The 18,315-nt window shown below is 46.7% G+C and overlaps 1 protein-coding gene across 1 annotated transcript in view; it reads right to left on the bottom strand.

Moving 5' to 3' along the window:
* The window catches only part of LOC123767944 (uncharacterized), a 276,215-nt gene that overhangs the window by 189,679 nt on the left and 68,221 nt on the right, over positions 1–18,315 (bottom strand). The window contains exons 3-4 of the mRNA XM_069316973.1: positions 4,030–8,832; positions 838–3,777 (exon numbers count right to left, since the gene is read on the bottom strand). Of these exons, the coding sequence (XP_069173074.1) occupies positions 838–3,777; positions 4,030–8,832 (7,743 nt within the window). The remainder of the gene's footprint in view (positions 1–837; positions 3,778–4,029; positions 8,833–18,315) is intronic.

Below are 18,315 nucleotides of genomic sequence, written 5' to 3'. Positions count from 1 at the left end.
CTCTCACACACACCTGCCCTACTCTCACACACACCTGCCCTACTCTCTCACCCACCTGCCCTACTCTCTCACCCACCTGCCCTACTCTCACACCCACCTGCCCTACTCTCACGCCCACCTGCCCCTACTCTCTCACCCACCTGCCCTACTCTCACACCCACCTGCCCCTACTCTCACACCCACCTGCCCTACTCTCACACCCACCTGCCCTACTCTCACACCCACCTGCCCTACTCTCTCACACACCCACAATATATAAACATTCAAAAAGATACTGATACTCAGCCCACATATTACATTCACTAGTGATGCCTCAATGCACACGGAAGATATATATATCTACTCTGGCTCATGCCCTGGAGAGTCATGTATCTGGGTCATGCCCTGGGCGCTGGGGCAGAGGGCGGTGAGAGGAACGGGATACCATGATGTGTGAGGTCATTGAACACTACCACACACTCTACACACAAACACATACATGTAAAAACAACAGTGTTAGCTATACAAGTGGCACTTGTCGATCACTGTGGGTGATGACTACCTAGTGGTTATGTCAACACTACCTCGCCCACACACACACACACACGCGCGTGCGCGCGCAGGTTAAGTGACCAAACTAGATGACTACCCACAGACGGAAGCTCCAGGAGGATATTATAACACTTTGGAAGGTTAGACAGGCGGGTCACTACACCTCTTCAACAGGCTCACTACTGGCACTTAACCTGACCCCAGTGAGGTCAAGTGGCGGGGGCTCGGAGGTTAAAAGTTCACAAGACAAGCAGGGTGGTGGTGTGCCTCTGGGGGCTAGCGTCTTGGCACTCTACCGTCACTCACCCTCCGGGCTCACAAACAATCCCAGGTCCTCCACAATTCTCCCCTTGACCTCGCCTCCTCCCTCGATGATGGGTGTGGGTGGGTCGTCGCCGGAGGCAGGTGGGACGCCCAGCGTAGTTTTCAACGTCTTCTCCCCATCTTTTTCTTCTTCCTCGTCGTCTGTGTCACCGTAATGAAGATCCTTTTCTTTCTTACGATCCTTGACGCGCTGCAGGAACTCCTCAACCACAAGCTCCCGCTGTGTGGGCGGCGTTGCCTCCCTCTGAATTTCTCGTTTCGGGCGACTTAATCTAATAATTTTCTTCCCTTTTCGGTCCACTCGCGTTTCTATTGCCTCCCAGTACTCCTTCATGAGCTGCTGTCGAACCTTATCCTCCTGCCTGAGAGGCGGCTCACTCACAATGCGTCTGGGCTCCCCACAGGGAATTGGTCTGAAATAACTGAGAAACCTCTCCTCAGCCTCCAGCATTTCTCTGGTAGGAGGGGTGCGGAGTTTACCCTCCTGCTCCTTTTCCCTTTCTTCGTCAGTCTTATGTTTGGCCTTGGGCGTGCCTTGAAAGTACATCATGTAACGTTTCTCCGCTTCTATCTGATGTTGGTCGGGTTTCTTATCGACGTCTATATCACTGCGGGGTCTGGGACGAGGGGGCCCTGGGTTGAAATAGCTCAGATATCGTCGCTCAGCCTCCAGTTGCTCAGCGTCGGGTTCAGGAGAGGGTTCGGTCATGGAGGAGGGCCTGGGACGTGGGCGTGGCGGACCAGGTCTGAAGTACGCCAGGTACCTGCGTTCTGCTTCCAGCTGCTCAGCGTCGGGCTCTGGAGGGCGGTCATCTCTTGCGTGTGTCGGACGGGGCGGGGCGGGGTTAAAATATTTTAAATAACGTCGTTCTGCTTCCAGTTGCTCGGCGTCGGGCTCCGGTTTCTTTTCGGTCTGTGAGGGAGGGCGAGCGCGTGGAGGTCCGGCGTTGAAGTACGATAAATAGCGGCGCTCTGCTTCCAGCTGCTGGGCGTCAGGTTCAGTAGGAGCCGGAGACTGGGTGGGTCGAGGTCTTGGGGGTCCTGGATGAAAGTAAGACTCGTAGCGTCTCAGAGCTGCCAGCTGGGCTTCGTCTGGCTGGGGGGACCTACTAGGGTCCTCTGTAGTAGGTGTCGAGGCTCGGGGAGGTCCCAGGAAGTAATTGTTATATCGACGTTGTGCCTCCAGTTGCTGTAAGGTAGGCTCTGAAGGCTCACTGGAGCAGCTGCGCCCCTGGCGGCGCTTGTAGGGCGGACCCTCGAAGTAGGAAAGGTAGCGGCGCTCAGCATACACTAATTCGGGGTCACGTTCGTCAGTGGGTGTGCGTGGGCGTGGGGGCGGTGGAGGAGATTTCAGCTTTTTCTTGAGCTCCGCTGAAGGGTATTTTGCAGATTTAACGATATCTTCCCTGCTTATGTTTTCATCTGAATCCTGTGGAGGGAGTTCAGCACTGGTAGGGCTGCCGTTCACTTCACCGGAGCCGTTCACGTGTGGAGAGGGCTTGAGTTCCATGCTGGATGGCAGTTGACTTAAGAGCTTATTTGTGCGGTCAAGACGGGCGAAAAATAACCACTCAGCTAGACCTTGAGCTTGAAGTCGCTGTGACCCATAAGCCTCGACGAGGCTGATTGGGCGGGACCTGGGTGGCAGATGGCTGGCAGATGCCGTCTCTTCCCTCCTGCTGGGGCTTCTGATCCGACCACCTGGTAACCTCAGCTGATTAAGGTGGTCGAAAGGAGCTGTGATCAGGTGGTGAGGGAAGGCGGCCGGCGTGTACTGAGTGCACCAGGTGAGCGGCCGCCGGGGGCGCTCAGTGCGGTACGACAGTTCTACGTCTGTCTTGGAGCCAGACTGGGCATAAGACGGCTGGCACGGGCACGGCGACTCTGCCGCGGCTACGCCACGATCAACACTGGCAGTTGCCGGCGCCAGCTGGCATCTGGAGGTCGTTGGTGAGGGAGGGGGAGGTAGGGGAGGTGGCGACTGTTCTTGGCTCATTGGGACGTCACAGTTATCTTGCACCGGTGCGCTATGGGTTACTGCATCGCACAGCTGACGATCGGGGAACACATCGATTGGGGGACTTGCTAGTATCTTTTCAGTATAATTCAATTTACATTGACGATAAACGTCACACACATGTACTGTAGAGGAGAATTCTTTACTAAGTCTACAGCCGCTACTTAGAACACCAGCTACATCTCTATCAACGTCTGCAATGCTGGGAATGTTAGCGCCAAGCGACAGTTGCTCATCAACAGCTGACTGAGGGGAAAGAGGGGGAGGAAGAGGAGGGGAAGGAGGAGAGGGGAGCGCTACAGGAACTGGAGTCGCCTGTGGGGTTAGTTGCACACTGCCCTTACCCTGTCCTGGCGTGCCCTGGTGCAACCCTGCCTTCGTTGCCTCCTGCTGGCTCAAGGGTGTCCTTCCACCGAGTGTTTGCTGCCTCTCTTGCTCCATCTTCATCACGAGTTCGGTGTCAGTAGCGTAGCCTCGATCTTCTGGCGTCGGAGTCGAGGGTTTCACTTTCGCTGGCACTTTATGTCGTCCGTTGAAGCGTCGTGCCCCTGGGTCGCTCTGGTACCCCTCTTCCAGTGCCTGACCTTCGCCTGACAAGCGACGAAGTGCTGGGCGTGGGACAGGAGGCTTTCCTCTGGGAATTTTAGCAACTGGAGCAAAGAACGGATACACGTTGGCTCTGACCTTAGCTGTAGTTATGTTCTCTGCTGAGTTTAGATCAACGGATGCAATACCTTTAACATGCTTAGCAGGGATCTCCAGATGGGTGGTCGGTGCCTGGAGCTTGTCGAGTGGAGAGGAGATGGATGGGTCGGCTAGGTGTCGTGGTTGCTGCCTCGCGTCTATCCCACCCACCGCCCTGGCACTGGGCGCCACCACCTCCTCGGGGATAGTTGCCAGATCATCTGTGGATACTGAACATGACTGCCGCCTATCTAACCTTCCGTTCATCTTAAATTTAGAACATTTATTCTCAGGAGCATGAATTGGAGATTGCATTACAGGGTTAGGGAAAGTGAGAGGCTGGCTGATGGGTTGAGCATGAGAGCCTGCAGGCTCAATAGGGTAGTACGAAGCGCCTGACTGAGCTGATGTGATATTAAATAGGGTCTTGTTAGACTCCAAAGGGTTATTAGTAGCACTAGCAGGTAACCTACCGTTATTCCACGAGAAGTCAGTGTCCCGGCGTGGGGGCGGGTCGGCGACCTTCTTCAACCTGGGGCCGGATTCTTCCACCTCAGATAACACAGTCTTCAACTCGTTCACGACCTTCAGGGGCATCTTCTCTTGAAACTGCCTTGGCGGCACTTCAGGTTTCTCCTTCTGTCTTCGCTCTTGCATCAAATTCTGCTGCTGCAGTTCTAGTATCATCGCTTGCTGTTGCCTATGCAGCTCCTGCATCTGGGGATCTCTCGGTGTGGACAGCGGAAGGTTGCTGTCTCTGCTCGGCCCGAACAACCACTTGCTAGCGTCGTATGTGTTTGTCGCGTTTTCTTCCATTTCGGATTCGGTTTCCAAGTCTGTTTCATATTCGGTGTCAGTCTGGGAGGAGGCCTCGGACATGAGGACATACCTGGTGTCATCAGTCTGTATGGCTATAGTGCTGCTTGTGGCTCTCTCCTTCACAGCCACGGGCCGAGGGGCGGTGGCAGGCTCAGTCTGGGTCACTGTTTCTTTAGTTTGTTTACTATTTAATTCACCTTGTTTGGGCGAGAGTGTTTTGGAAAGCTTAGTTTTTGATACCTCGCCTCCAGGCATTGTGGTCGAGGACTGTAACACCTCACACCCTGTGGCCGAGTCCCCACTGGCTGTCTCTGTAGGCAACGTCGATTTAATGTATGATTTGCAAGTATTTTGCGCAGTACTGATTTTGGGAGCTGATGTTGTATAACTGTCGACTGGCTTGCTTTCCTCCCGTGGGAGGCTTTTATCCATGTCTTGTGTAAACCTGAACATCTCAACAGTCAGTGCTGCTAGTGCATCAATATCCACCACTTCACTCTTCTCAATGTCAGGGCTCTTGTAAGCTTCCTGCGGAAGACCAAAATGGTTACTCTTATTCTCATCCTTCGAGAGCTGAGAAACTATAACTGTTTCTATTTTCGTTGTCTCCTCTTCAATTTCTACTGCAATGCTAGTCACGACAGGAGGTGCCGAAGCAGTACTAGTCACGGTAGGAAGTTCTGAAGCAGTGCTAATCAAAATAGGAGGTTCCGAAGCAGCGCTAGTCAAAATAGGAGGTTCCGAAGCAGCGCTAGTCAAAATAGGAGGTTCCGAAGCAGTGCTAGTCACAGTAGAAGGCTCTGAAGCATCGTCCTGAAGCAGTTTGTTTTCCAGCTCCAACATCTCCTCGAATGGATTGACATTGTCGTAAAGAGAAGGTAATTTTTCCTCCTCATCGTACGGAGTGGTTGGTGCAGAGCCTCCATAACTACTGAAGGAGACTGTAGGTTCGCTGGGCGTGGGGATGGACATCTGGTCTTCCTGGAGGCATTCGGGGATCACAGGAAGGGGCAAAGTCCTTGCCGGATATATCAGCAACGTGGCATCCTCTGGCGCAGGGGCCACAGATATAGAAGCTACGGTAGTCACAACTAATGGCGACACCAGAACCTCCACGTCAACAACAGAGGTAGAAACGCTGGTTGTTGGAAAGTCTGCAGGTGTTGAAGTTGGAGGTACGGACTCTACTGCAGACAGCGGTGTGTCCACAATCAGGGACTCTTCAAAAGTATCAAAAGTGGAATCATTAGTTTGTGGCGGTGCAGCACTGGTGACAGGAGTAGACAATGTTGCAGCGGCACTGGGGCCTTGTGTCATAATAGTGGTGCAGGCAACATATGGTAATTGTTGAGATGATTTGGTATATGAAATAATTCCTTTGGTAACCGTACTGTCAACAAATTCTTGTTTTGCCACCGAGGTTATGTCCTCGTAGCTGGCTTTTTCAACAACTTCTACACACTTGGGTGTAGTTTTTGGCAAATCCATAAGTTCTTCATAGTGAGGAAGGGGCGGTGGAGATTCCTCTTTGGCTGCTGTATTTATTACTAAAAATTCAGTGTTAGATTCTCCGCCTTTTTGTGATCCACACGAAGCGACGGGCGACGTCACGCCAACAGAAAGGTCTCCAGCGCTCAGCTCCTCAACAGGGGCAGGGATAAACCTCTTCTTCTTCCTTGGAGGTCTAACCCGCTCAGGAAGCCTGGGAAGTAAAGTCTCAGCTCGGCTGTTGATGTCCTCCACCATGGCCGGCAGCGTGAAAGACACATCACTCTCAATCTCCTCAGTTGTCTCTTCAAACTCTTTCAGAATAATAGTTTCTTGTAGCTGTGCTTCACATGTTATCATCTGAGGACCAGAAAACTTGTGATTTGCCACTTTGTCCACTACCATTGGTGTCACGAATTCAGTTTTTGTGTCTTTACCTGAAGATTCTTCCAACCCTTTCCTTTGCCCATCCGGATCAAGATCAAACCGAACTTCCTTTTTGAGTTCTTGTGAAGAATTTAAGGATCTGTTACTTCCTTTTAGGCTCGATTGACTTTCTGTAAATGAACTTTTCTTTTGAGAGGTAGAGTTGCTGTAGCCAGTTTCCTTTTTGCTTCCGTCTGGGTCTTCACTCTCGCTTTCTGACGTGGTCATCAGATCCGACTTACGATTCTTTCGCTCCTTGTACTTTTTACGGAGGTACTTTGGTGAGCCTTTCTTCAGGAGGTCGGCGATGTTGAAACTTTTCTTACCATCATCTTTAGTGACATCTGGAGTCTGCGGTCTGCTGGATTTGGAATCTGTTGTGTCTGGTATTAATGATTGAGGAGTTACTGGGCTGATGGACTGTAATGTTTCTGAACGACCTGAATCCTCAGGTGAATCAGTTAAGGTTTTGGTATCATCTTTTGGAGTAATGGTCTTTTCACAGTTTCCGGTATCTATTACTCTTCCTGCTCTGCGTACTGTTATAATATTCACAATTCTCTCTTTCACTTTTTCAAATTTTCCTGCAGTTAAGGAAGAGCGAGGAGATTCTGTTGGGACCTCGTGTATGGGCTTCGCTGAAGGTTCCATCTGCTCCACTTGTGTCTCTTCCTGTGGTTGAGCTGAATCCTCGACTTCCTGTGGCAAACCCTCAACATCTTCACCGATATCCACCAATAACTGACGCAAGAAAGCCTCTTCAATGTCATCAGAAAAAGGGGTGTTTTCTAGGGCGTCTAAGAAGTCGTTTAAATCCCCTTCTTGATAGCTCCGCCGAAGTCTCTCGAGCTCCTTCAGTATACGCTCTTCATTGTATGACTCCCGCGATATATAAGGTTGTAATTCCTTAGGTCTGGACCAGAACCGTCGCTTCACCTCTTGCTTAGGTGAATGACTCCCTGCTGCAGGGGGCAGTGGGGGTTTGATTTCTGATCTGGTCTCAGACTCCATTTTTGCCCCTTTTGCAGTTGAATCCCCATTAATAACCAAACTTATTGGAGAAGTTGAGGCTTCTGTTGTTTGAAGGTGTACCTCCTTGTCAGGCTTCATCGCTGAAATTTCCTTAGTTATCCCTTCGGATATCTCAGGAAGGTTAGGTAATACTTTCCGCTTTGATTGGGGACTCAACTTTTCATTAGGATTAACTTTGATAAGACTAGCACAGTAAGGGTGGATAGTTGGCGTGTCGGTGGCGGTGACGAGCGTTGGTCGATCATCCTCAGTGGAGAACTGGCGCTTCTGAAGCAATGTTTGCGCTGCTTGTTCAATGCTTTCAAGTTCATCAATTGCATCCTTGATGCTCGTCTGTCGTTTGTGATCAGGTTGTGCCGTTCCCTTAGATGTGGCTTTTGGGTCAATTACAGACTGACTTATGTGAGGACTTTTCTTCTCGTCGTGTGCTTCGTCGAGGCTGGAGAGCCGCGAGTTGACAGACGAGAGCTCCGACATGTCCTTGGCAAGAGTGTCATCTGAGTCTGCAGTGCCAGTGGATGCCACCGTAGCTGTGGAGGCCATCGACATCCTCCACTCTTCTGAAGACCGAGGCGACGACGCTAAAGAACCCGACACTTCGCCCCCTGAGGGCCCACCTCCAGAGGCACTGGAGTAGTACTGTCCCATTGCCGTCGCCTCCAGCTTCCCTGGTGGCACCAACACAACTGTCTCCTCTTCCTCGCCTTCCTCGGGGATTGTGGAGTACCGTGCTCCCTCCTTGGCTGTCTCATACAACCACAAGGGAACCTCTTCTATTTCCTCCTCTTCCTCCTCTTGATTACTCAACAAGTGCTCGGCTCGTAAATCGGGATATTGTACTTCCACTTGTTTTAACTCTTCTTCAAAATTTAGGAAGAATGAGTCGCCGTTCTCGTCGAAGAAACTCGAATCCTCCAACGTCGGGGTCCGTGTGAGTCTCTCGTCGTCACTATTATCGTTCGGGTACTCTATGAGTGCACCTGTGATCAGGTCTTTCTCGCGGTAAGTCTCCTTTAGGGCTGAGTATTCTACGAAGACGCCGAATGTTTGGTCAAGTTCTCTGTACGTCCCGTAGGTCCCTGTGTGGTCTTCAAGACCACCGGAAGTACGGCCCTGTTCGTTGTATGTTACACGTGTTTCCGGATACTCGATAAACGCACCCGTTGCCCGGTCGTATTCCACGAATGCCTCCTCTGATTGGTCGGTACGACTTGTCTGGAAATGGGAGTCGTCGGCGACCAGGGTGTCGGTTGAGGTGTCTGTGTGGGAACCCTGGTCTGTGGAGCTGCCCTCGTCACTTTCGTTTGAGCCCCGCGAAGTTGTACCGAAGTCGAGATCTGAGGTTCCTGATATGTTGGATAAGTTGAGGGAGGAATCACTGGGATCTAGCGAGAAGTCTTGAGTGGCATCGGTCCCGCTGTCGGTGGAGTCCTCTTCTTGGTCGCTTCTCAGGAGATCAGGGTCGGCTCCATAAGTCTCAAGGATGATGACTGTTGCATTTGAGGAGTCCTCTGAAGTTAGAGAGCACGAACGATCAGCATCAATATGATCTACTGCAGAATTATTGATTTAAATGATTAGTCTCGGATAACCAAATTCTGAATGCAGCCTCAAACACTGTGGGTAGCAGGAGGTCTCTCTATCGTTCATGAGGAAGGAGATACACGCCGAAGCGACCACGGATTTCTTCAGAATTTGGTCTCGAATTTAATTTGGGATTCCAAGGCGTGTTATGGTGGTTATTAACCGTGCATTTCGGTGGTGTCAACGAGGGCAGCCAGCAGGGATAAGGGTGGTAGTCCAGGCAGGTCTTGCTACTATCAATTCTCGGAGATTAAAAGCACTCTTTGCACTCCTCGAGCGTCAAGTTACCCATGCACTCACATTCCTCCGACAAGTCTTTGACAAATTATTCCGCTGAAGACTCGCATATCACTGTTAGTCTCAAGCCATGCTGTGTTGTTAGCTCGCTATAGCCAAAGAATAACTTAAAGCATTACATTCCTCGATTTTTGGTTAGTTTTTTCTTGTAATATTACACTGTGGTTTGCACAGGTTAAGTTTGTATGTTAGTCATGTTATTTATATAAAGCTACGAGATGTACTCCGTTTCTGTTTGTGTGCGTGTGTGTACTCACTTAGTTGAGCTCTGGCTCTTTGATCCCACCTCTCAACTGTCAATCAACTGGTGTACAGATTCCTGAGCCTATTGGGCTCTATCATATCTACATTTGAGCCTGTGTATGGAGTCAGCCTCCATCACATCACTGCCTAATGTACTCCATCTGTTAACTACTCTGACACTGAAAAAGTTCTTTCTAACGTCCCTGTGGCTCATCTGGGTACTCAATTTCCACCACTGATGGATTGTGAGGTGAGTGTATCAATGATGGTGTGTGTGTGCACTCACCTAATTGTGCTTGCAGGGGTTGAGCTTTGTCTCTTTGGTCCCGCCTCTCAACTGTCAATCAACGTGTGTGTGTGTGTGTGTGTGTGTGTGTGTGTGTGTGTGTGTGTGTGTGTGTGTGTGTGTGTGTGTGTATGTGTGTGTGTGTGTGTGTGAGAGAGATGACCTAGCACCACCGTGGATGAAGCTTGCCATTAGAGTACAGTATATTAATTATTTTACATTATGACAGGAAAACGCGCTCGCTTCCCTTGGGCGTTACCTGGCACTTTCATTTCCGTAGCTGTTGGGCGTGGGAGCAGGTGTGGGGCGGGTGTGGGAGCAGGTGTGGGGTGGGTATGGGAGCAAATGTGGGAGTGTTGAAGGGTCGTCGTTTGTGTGAGGGGGGGGGGGAGCAAAACTAAAGAAACGAAGAGAGAGAGAGAGAGAGAGAGAGAGAGAGAGAGAGAGAGAGAGAGAGAGAGAGAGAGAGAGAGAGAGAGAGAGAGAGAGAGAGAGAGAGAGAGCGCCTCCCACTCTCCCTCCCTTCACCAAATGTCCCTCCACAACACCCGTACAACCTCCCTCCATTCCCTCCCTCTCCACCTGACACCGTAACACACTTCCCTCTCAGATATTTATATATGGGGGAGAGGGGAGAGGGAGGGAGGTGGGGGAGGCGTGCGTGAACCAACAGGTGGGTTGGTCACACCTGTTGCCTCTCCCTTCATCCTCCCCCCTCCCCGCATCTCCCCATCTCCCCATTTCCTCCTTTCACTACACAAACTCACTCTCCCTTGGTTTATTTATTCTATATACACTCTCCTACACTCTGGTTTACACACACTCACCCATTACTCACTTTCAACCCGTTCTCTTACCGTATATCAACGTACAAATCCCCAACGATCCAAAACTGACGTACTAAAATATCAAAGCGACTCGCAAAATTAATGTGATTTCCCGTTTTCTACTCGTGGGTCCTCGGTTAGGTTAGCTTCGGTCAATTTAGTACATTATTTATGTGACGTTGTGATGGCCAGAAGACGGGCTGCGCACTCACGTCTACACACACTCGAATTGTCTAGTTACACTCACACACACTTTGTACCCCTCTTCCGTCTACACACACACACACACACACACACACACACACACACACACACACACACACACACACACACACACAGAGTAGCATGATTTCACTTCCCTTCAAGTTTAACTAACATATCTATCGCTGAGTGTCGAGATTAACCTAAATACACCCAGATACAGAAACACTGTAGCTACACCCAGATAGACACAGAAATATTGAGGGGAGTTTTAAACACCCCTCAGTGAGGGGTGAGGTCTGAGTGGCGAGATGTCACTAGGGGAGTCCCGCAGGGCTCAGTCCTTGGGCCTATACTGTTCCTGATATATGTAAACAATCTCCCAGAGGCAATAGGCTCGTTCCTCACAATATTTGCTGATGACGGTAAAATTATGAGGATTAAGACAGAGGAAGACAGCAAGAGGTTATAAGATGACCTTGACAAACTGAAGAAATGGTCCAACAAATGATTACTAGTATTAACTCAAGAAAATGTAAAATAATGAAGCTAGGTGGAGGGAGCAGGCCAGACACAGGATACCAAATGGGAGACGAAGTCCTCCATGAAACAGGCAGAGAGAAGGATCTAGGAGTTAATATCACACCGAACCTGTCTCTTGAAACCCACATTAAAAATATATCATCAGTGGCGCTGCGAGGCTGGCTAACATCAGAACTGCATTCAGGAACTTGTGTAAGAAATAACTTAGAACCTTGTATACCCCTTGTATATACATAAGACGAAGTTGGAGTAGGTTCAATGATATGTCACTAGACTTGTCCAGAACCAAAAGGAATGAGCAACGAGGAAAGGCTGCGCGAATTGCACCTCACAATACTGATCACCACATACAAAATTCTCAGGAGAATTGACGAGTTTGCTAAAGACACTCGAGTACACTCCGCTCTCCCCCCCCCCTCTCACAAGTATTATCTCTGTCCCTTACCATCGCCTGTGGCCACACCTGTCCACTACCACCTGTCTATCTAGTCACACTCTCTCCCCTATGCAGCCTCACCTACACCTGCTCATGTGGCCAAATCTGCCCCCTACTCATATGACCAAACCTGCCCCCTACTCATATGACCAAACCTGCCTTCTGCTCATGTGGCCAAACCTGCCCCCTGCTCATGTGGCCAAACCTGCCCCCTACTCATATGACCAAACCTGCCCCCTACTCATATGACCAAACCTGCCCTCTGCTCATGTGGCCAAACCTGCCCTCTGCTCATGTGGCCAAACCTGCCCCTGTTCACGTGGCCAAACCTGCCCCCTGCTCATGTGACCAAACCTGCCCCCTGTTCACGTGGCCACACCTACCCCTGCTCATGTGACCACATCTTCCTATATTTGTCCACACCTACACCTGCTCATGTGGCCACACCTGTCACTCGACCACCTTCACCCTTAACCTGGCCACACACCTGCTTCATATGCGTAATATCGTCCTCTGACGTCATGGGACAAAAGGAAAACGTTGTTTGAGTGATGTCAACAGAAGATGTGACGTCATCTCCCTGAAGCGGAATGAGTGACGTCATCTTCCTCAAGGGGAATGAGTGACGTCATCTCCCTGAAGGAGAATGAGAGACATCATCTCCCTGAAGGTGAATGAGTGACGTCATCATCCGGCAGAGGAATGTGTGACGTCATTCTTTTCAAAGACGGTGGTGGGGGGGTGGTGTACGTGACGTCATAAGATTGCGTCACTTACGCATTTGCGTCACATTCCGTCTGTGAAGTGTGCGCCTCTCAAAAGAAAATAAAAAATATAAAAAACTCCGCAGGGAGGCAAGCCACTCTAAAGTCTTTTAAATGACATTTCTTTTTACCCTGGAAAGATCTCCACGCAAAAAAAAACGTTCTATCTCCCCTTGCCGTCTCCGTGAAAAAACGTTTAGTCTGGATGAATAACGAGAAAAAAACGTTGAGGCTGAATGAATAACGTAAAAAAACGTTGAGGCTGAATGTATATCGTAAAAAAAACGTTTAGGCTGAATGTATAACGTAAAAAAAAACGTTTAGGCTGAATATATAACGTAAAAAACGTTGAGGGTGAATGAATAACGTAAAAAAAACATTGAGGCTGGATGTATAACGTAAAAAAAACGTTTAGGCTGAATGTATAACGTAAAAAACGTTGAGGCTGAATGAATAACGTGAAAAAAATGTAGTGGGTGGATGTATAACGTGGATAAACATACTTATACTCGGAAATCAGCTAATTTTATACCGCAGGAAGATCAAAGAAGGTGTTGGGTGACGTCAAACTCAGTCGACGAGCCACTCACATCGTCGACTTTACTGGTTGTCATCCACCTCCAAATTGGGTCTGATTTCCCTTATACAATTAGCTGATATCGGAGTAAAATTATGTTTATCCACGTTACACATTCAGCCTCAACATTTTTTCACATTAATCATACAACCTCAAAGTTTTTCTAACTTGCGTAATTCTAAGTGGCTTTAGGGAAAGTCAGCGGTCCCCGCGGTATTCCGTATAAGCTCCACCAACCTAAATTCATCTGACTAAGTCTCCCAATTTAGCTGGCGATCTATTTCTAAGCTTCTCCCTTGTGTAAACTCCGTCCCGGCCTCACTTCTCCTGCTGTACTCCATATCCCCTTTACTGTATTCAGATCTCGTTTAGCTCCAATTTTAACAATTTTAGATCCAATTTAACGTGTATTCGGTCCCCATTTCAGTTCTCCCCTTCTCCTTTCCACCACAGATGGAAGGGAGTGATGTGGTGGAGGTAGACTCCATACACAGTTGAAAATGTAGATATGATAGAGCCCACTAGGCTCAAGTATCTGTACACCAGTTGATTGACAGTTGAGAGGCGGGACCAAAGAGCCAGAGCTCAACCCCCGCAAGCACAACTAGGTGAATATAGAGTCTACCATTTTCTTACCAACCAACGCCTCACTATAGTGAATAACACAGTACATCCCAACCATGATCCCCCCCCCCGTTCACTATCGTCACTATGCCCAGTCTCTCCCAGCACTATACCCTTCCCCCCATGACCCCCCTCCCCCCCACACCCCACAATATTACCACCCACGTGTTACTGTAATGACCCGGAACACCGATACTGGAATCGTTGGGGACAGAGCAGTCGTGCCCCATATTGCCCTCTCCTGGTGTGTGTGGGTGTCCCACACCCCTGGCTGCTTGCCCACGTGTCTTGAATGGGAGTAAATGTGGCGTTGGCCCTCCCCTCCTTCCACACACACATATTATATATATATATATATATATATATATATATATATATATATATATATATATATATATATATATATATATATATATATAATATGTGTGTGTGGAAGGAGGGGAGGGCCAATATATATATATATATATATATATATATATATATATATATATATATATATATATATATATATATATATATTGGTGTATACTGGCAGCAGGTTTTCTTTCAAACATGTTTCATTGAATATGACCGCATATTCTGTATTTATTATTTTCTGGTTTAGGGCTTCTATCCCTCTAACTATTTTCTTAGCATCAGGGCTTAATTGGAATAGGAGTTCTCCAAAACTCATTTTCGTACTTTTAAGGTGAAGAAAAGAAGTGATTTACTATAGAGTGTATTACACTTATTTGTATAATTTGCACGACGTTTCGAACCTCCATGGTTCATTCTCAAGTGAACAGATCTTACAATACTAGTTGATTTTATACCCGCATTAGGTCAGGTGATAATACAATGAAGGTGAAAAACATGGGGAGATACATAAGGGATAAACATAGGGGCTGCAGAAGGCTTATTGGCCCATACGAGGCATCTCCTATCTAAACACAAAGATTAATCCAGTGTAATTGGCCTGTTATGTTGGACATTGTCTTCTGTGTTGGCATCGATATGTTCTTGTCTTGTCCTTACTCTCATGGTGGGTAGAGTAAATAGTTCCGTGATTTGGGTGTTCATGGTAGGTCGCTCTATTCTTATGTGAATTGCCTCAAGAATTTGTAATCTTCTTGAATCTTGGGTTTTGTCTATTATGCAAGTATTCTTGTTCAACATTTCTCTTGTTAGAGTAATGTCATGGGCTTGTCTCATGTGATTCCTAGGGGCACCAGATTGAAGATGGCATGTCAAACGCCTCGTCAGCTTGGTCGACGTCATACCTATGTACTTACATTGAAGGTTACATCCTTCGTGGGGGCAAGTGTACATGTATACAACGCTTGACTGCTGTAGAGGGTTCTCCGTCGGCTTCGGGCTGTTTTTGATAAGGAGTTCGGAAGTCTTCTTGGTTTTGTAGAATATTATCAGGTTTATGTTTTGGTTAGGAGTAGTGCTTTTTACTCCTTTACGGATTATTTCTTTCATTATTCTTTCCTCTTTTATATGTTCACTGTGCATGGTTGATTTGTAATATAATTTTATTGGGGGTGTTGTGGTTTCTGTTCTAGGTTCTGAATTATACCAACGGTCCAAGTGTCTTCTTATAGCAGCGTTTATTTCCGCGTTGCTATATCCGTTGTTCACCAATACCTGAGTTACTCTTTCAAACTCTCTACTCACGTTGCTCCATTCAGAGCAGTGGGTAAGCGCTCGACGAATATAAGCATTGAGAACACTGGCTTTGTATCTTTGGGGGCACTCACTTCTACCGTTCAGGCATAATCCTATGTTGGTGGGCTTGGTATATACGTTGGTGCTTAAAGAGGTTCCTGTTTTTGTTATTAGTACATCCAAGAATGGCAGACTGTTATTTTCACTATTTTCATGTGTAAATCGGAGTACTGACTCTCTCTCTAGGTGTCTTTTTAGGTCAATTAGTTCATCTGAGTCTTTTACTATTACGAATATGTCATCTACATAACGGCAGTATACAGTTGGTTTTTGTCTACAACTAAAAAATCTGAAAGACGTAACAATAAGAAAAGCCGACAAAACAGCAGCATATGTATTGATTCCTACCCATGAATACATGAACAAAATTAGCGACATCCTAAGTGACGACTCCAAATTTCAACGAATCACGAGGAACCCCGTAGAAGACCTTAAGCGGAAAGTAAACAAAACAATTACAGCAATCAAAGCAAAGAAAGGTAGTGTGCATTTCAATAAACTTCAAGGCGACTATGGCTTAGGATATGCCTACGGCAATGTTAAGACGCATAAACCAGGTAACCCACTACGCCCTATAATCAGCCAAATACCAACCCCAACTTATCACCTGGCAAAGAAACTCAATGAACTCCTAACTCCATACACTCCAAGTAAGTTTAGTCTACAATCATCAGCAGATTTCCTAGAATTGATCAAATCTACCCAGCCCGACGGAATCATCGCTTCCCTGGACGTTGAATCCCTTTTTACCAACGTCCCAGTCGACACAACCATAGGAATGATACTGGACAGAGTATACAGAGACGAGAGCACCCCCAAATTAGACATACCTGAGCCACACTTGAAAAGTCTTCTCGAAGCATGTACAAAGGAAGCCCCTTTCATCAGTCCACAAGGAGACATGTATTTACAAATAGACGGAGTAGCAATGGGCTCCCCCTTAGGAGTTTTATTTGCTAATTTTTATATGGGAACCATCGAAGATAGGGTCTTCAGTAGCAGACAAAAACCAACTGTATACTGCCGTTATGTAGATGACATATTCGTAATAGTAAAAGACTCAGATGAACTAATTGACCTAAAAAGACACCTAGAGAGAGAGTCAGTACTCCGATTTACACATGAAAATAGTGAAAATAACAGTCTGCCATTCTTGGATGTACTAATAACAAAAACAGGAACCTCTTTAAGCACCAACGTATATACCAAGCCCACCAACATAGGATTATGCCTGAACGGTAGAAGTGAGTGCCCCCAAAGATACAAAGCCAGTGTTCTCAATGCTTATATTCGTCGAGCGCTTACCCACTGCTCTGAATGGAGCAACGTGAGTAGAGAGTTTGAAAGAGTAACTCAGGTATTGGTGAACAACGGATATAGCAACGCGGAAATAAACGCTGCTATAAGAAGACACTTGGACCGTTGGTATAATTCAGAACCTAGAACAGAAACCACAACACCCCCAATAAAATTATATTACAAATCAACCATGCACAGTGAACATATAAAAGAGGAAAGAATAATGAAAGAAATAATCCGTAAAGGAGTAAAAAGCACTACTCCTAACCAAAACATAAACCTGATAATATTCTACAAAACCAAGAAGACTTCCGAACTCCTTATCAAAAACAGCCCGAAGCCGACGGAGAACCCTCTACAGCAGTCAAGCGTTGTATACATGTACACTTGCCCCCACGAAGGATGTAACCTTCAATGTAAGTACATAGGTATGACGTCGACCAAGCTGACGAGGCGTTTGACATGCCATCTTCAATCTGGTGCCCCTAGGAATCACATGAGACAAGCCCATGACATTACTCTAACAAGAGAAATGTTGAACAAGAATACTTGCATAATAGACAAAACCCAAGATTCAAGAAGATTACAAATTCTTGAGGCAATTCACATAAGAATAGAGCGACCTACCATGAACACCCAAATCACGGAACTATTTACTCTACCCACCATGAGAGTAAGGACAAGACAAGAACATATCGATGCCAACACAGAAGACAATGTCCAACATAACAGGCCAATTACACTGGATTAATCTTTGTGTTTAGATAGGAGATGCCTCGTATGGGCCAATAAGCCTTCTGCAGCCCCTATGTTTATCCCTTATGTATCTCCCCATGTTTTTCACCTTCATTGTATTATCACCTGACCTAATGCGGGTATAAAATCAACTAGTATTGTAAGATCTGTTCACTTGAGAATGAACCATGGAGGTTCGAAACGTCGTGCAAATTATACAAATAAGTGTAATACACTCTATAGTAAATCACTTCTTTTCTTCACCTTAAAAGTACGAAAATGAGTTTTGGAGAACTCCTATTCCAATTAAGCCCTGATGCTAAGAAAATAGTTAGAGGGATAGAAGCCCTAAACCAGAAAATAATAAATACAGAATATGCGGTCATATTCAATGAAACATATATATATATATATATATATTTATATATATTTATATATATATATATATATATATATATATATATATATATATATATATATATATATATATATATATATATATATATATATATATATATATATAACACAATGTCCAGCAAACATGATCAGCAGCGTCATGACGTCATATAAAACAATGCCATACTAACAGCAGTCAAAGAAAATATATATTACCAACGCAGGAACTATTTACTTTTTCGCATTTTTCTTGTACTGTTATTAAAAACAATACTATATAGATGAAGAATTAAAAATCTACTATTGTATTGCTTTTGCAGCATTTATCACGGAAAAATACCTGTAAATGCGACTTAACAGTGCATTAATAGGCATATCAAATGGGCATACAGCCCTGGCATAAACAGGAGAGCATGCGCCTGCCACACTCGAGCCCCCAAGCACGAGGATATAAGAGAGTTACACAAAAAAA

The sequence above is a fragment of the Procambarus clarkii genome, chromosome 86 (assembly GCF_040958095.1).
Source record: "Procambarus clarkii isolate CNS0578487 chromosome 86, FALCON_Pclarkii_2.0, whole genome shotgun sequence".
Lineage (NCBI taxonomy): Eukaryota > Metazoa > Arthropoda > Malacostraca > Decapoda > Cambaridae > Procambarus > Procambarus clarkii.
Note: the sequence above shows the minus strand (reverse complement) of the source record. Positions and strands in the feature narration are given on the sequence as shown.